This window comes from Trichechus manatus, unplaced genomic scaffold (genome assembly GCF_000243295.1).
Source record: "Trichechus manatus latirostris isolate Lorelei unplaced genomic scaffold, TriManLat1.0 scaffold00222, whole genome shotgun sequence".
Taxonomy (NCBI): domain Eukaryota; kingdom Metazoa; phylum Chordata; class Mammalia; order Sirenia; family Trichechidae; genus Trichechus; species Trichechus manatus.
The window spans coordinates 3,249,304-3,251,821 of record NW_004444158.1 but is presented as its reverse complement, the minus strand read 5'-3'; the positions used below and the strand labels follow the sequence as shown (position 1 = coordinate 3,251,821).

Genomic DNA, 2,518 nt, shown 5'->3' with positions numbered 1-2,518 from the left:
ATGCTACCTCCAGAAATTGTTGAATGTTGACCAATTCTTTTTGGTACAGTGACTCTGTGCATTCCTTACATCTTCTTTTGATACTTTCTGCGTCATCCAATTTTTTGTCCTTAAAATCTACTGCCTGCTTATTCGGGTCATTGAATGAAGAACATTATACTTAAGCATTAAGACTAGTGAGAATTGCAGGCTGTACCAATTACCTTTCCAGTGTTTTAAGAAAGCACTACCTTTTAAAAACATAAAACTGAAAGCTTCTGCCAAATATTAATGGAATTCTAGCCATCTCTCTGCCTGCTATTCTGAGCTCCTAGTTCTGGAACAAGCAAAAGATAAAGCTGTGGTAGTAAAACAAAATCCCTAGCTGAACTACAGTCCTCAGATGCCCTATTATCAGTCTTCATTCTGTCAAGGAAGCAACAGATAGTAAGGGGAACCTGAAATATTGTATAACAGAAAAGGCTAAGGTAGTAAAAACCAATCTATCCTCCATTTCATAAGTTCTGCTATGAAATTTTGGAATATTAATTAAAATAACACATATCTGATTTTATTTCCAAGTAATCTCTAAAAATCCAAACCTGTTGCCATCAAGTCAATTCCGACTCATAGTGACCCTACAGGGCAGAGTACAACTACCCCACTGGGTTTCCAGGGCTGGTAATGTTTCGGAAGCAGACTGTCACATCTTTCTCCCATGGAGCATGTTATGGATTGAATTGTGTCCCCCCAAAATGTATGTCAACTTGGCTAGTTCATGATTCCCAGTACTGTGTGATTGTCAACATTTTGTCATCTTATGTGATTTTCCTATCTGTTGTAAATCCTACCTCTATGATGTCAATGAGGTGGGATTAGCAGCAGTTAGGTTAAAGAGTCAAGACTCAATCTAAAAGATTAGGTTGTATCTTAAGCCAATCTCTTTTGAGATATAAAAGGGCCAAGTGAGCAGAGAGACAGGGGTACCTCATACTACCAAGAAAGCAGTGCCGGGAACAGACTGCGTCCTTTGGACTCGGGATTCCTGTGCAGAGAAGCTCCTAGACCAGGGGAAGACTGATGACAAGGACCTTCCTCCGGAGCTGACAGAGAGAGAAAGCCTTCCTCTGGAGCTGACACCCTGAATTCAGACTTCTAGCCTTCTAGCCCACTTGCGGTATTTCTGTTATAGCAGCACACGGTAACTAAGACAGAGCAACTGGTGGATTCGATTGCCAAGCTTTCGATTAGCAGCCACTTGCTTAACCACTGCACCAACCGGGGCTCCTTAAGTAATCTCTAGACTATTCAAATACTACATTCAATGTTTTTTTCATTTTAACATAAGTCATACAATAATAATAATTCTACTTTACAGAAGAAACATACCAGCGAGAGGTGGCTTATGTGAGTGAAGAGTACAGGGCACACTGACAATTAATTTATGATCTGGAATGGGGAGTACTTTTTCATCGGCATTCCTAATTAAAACAAAACAAGAAAGTAAACTATATTTTCAAGAATTTGTTTACATACAAGCCACAGTTGCTTTGATTTTTTTTTCCCCTTTCAAATAGTATCTGAATTTAAAATAAATTAAGAATAGAAACAATGAAGGAAATCAACAATTTAACTACTGAGATCTTTCCTATAATTTCCTGTTCTACAATAAATAATGACAATTACACACGACACTAAACAAAAGATAATATAAAATTGCATGTGTCATATCGTTCACCCTTTTTTTGTTCTGGGCAATTTTCAAAAATGTAAAAATTAAGGAAAATCAATGGTCACTATGGCAATAATTTTTAAAAACCCTAAAATTTAATACTTTAATGCAAATCTGAAAAATAACCTTTCCTACCTTAATGGCAAAGCAGTCTTTTCTCGAACTCTCCCCAGTACAAGACCTTCATAAGGCTTTTTGTGTAGAGAATCTAATGGAAACACAAACTCTCCTGATTTGGTGATCTGATATTAAAAAAAAAAAAAAAAAAACAGAAAAAAAAATCTGTAAATATATAGAAAAGGTTATTTTTCCCATCACTATACAGTTTCTACTAAAAAAAAAAAATTATTGAAGCTCTAGGCTAGTGCTGTCCAATAAAAATACAATGTAAGTCACAAATGTGAGCGACATATGTAATTTTAAATGGTGAAGTAACAGCATTATAAAAAAGTTTTTTTTAAATCTGGTGAAATTTTCATTATATATTTTATTAACTCTAACATATCTAAAATATTATTTCTAAGTATAGTCAATTGAAAAATCATTGAGATATGTTACATTCTTTTTTTATACTAAGACTTTGAAATTCAATATGTAATTTCCATTTACAGCACATCTTAATATGGACTAGCCACATTTCAAATGCTGAGGAGCCACATGTGGCTTGTGGGTACCATGTGGCTTATGGGTATCATACTGGACAGAACAGTTCTATGGGATTAAATAATATTTTAAATATAACTTTATTATCATCTTGCATTCAAACAATTTCTACTTTTTACTAAAATTTATTCCAGAAAACCATGT

General features: G+C 34.8%; 1 protein-coding gene across 1 annotated transcript in view; it reads right to left on the bottom strand.

The window, feature by feature from the left end:
• METTL4 (methyltransferase 4, N6-adenosine) overlaps positions 1-2,518 on the bottom strand; it is a 62,931-nt gene that overhangs the window by 12,986 nt on the left and 47,427 nt on the right. Inside the window, exons 6-7 of the mRNA XM_023742901.1 lie at positions 1,847-1,953; positions 1,369-1,460 (exon numbers count right to left, since the gene is read on the bottom strand). Of these exons, the coding sequence (XP_023598669.1) occupies positions 1,369-1,460; positions 1,847-1,953 (199 nt within the window). The remainder of the gene's footprint in view (positions 1-1,368; positions 1,461-1,846; positions 1,954-2,518) is intronic.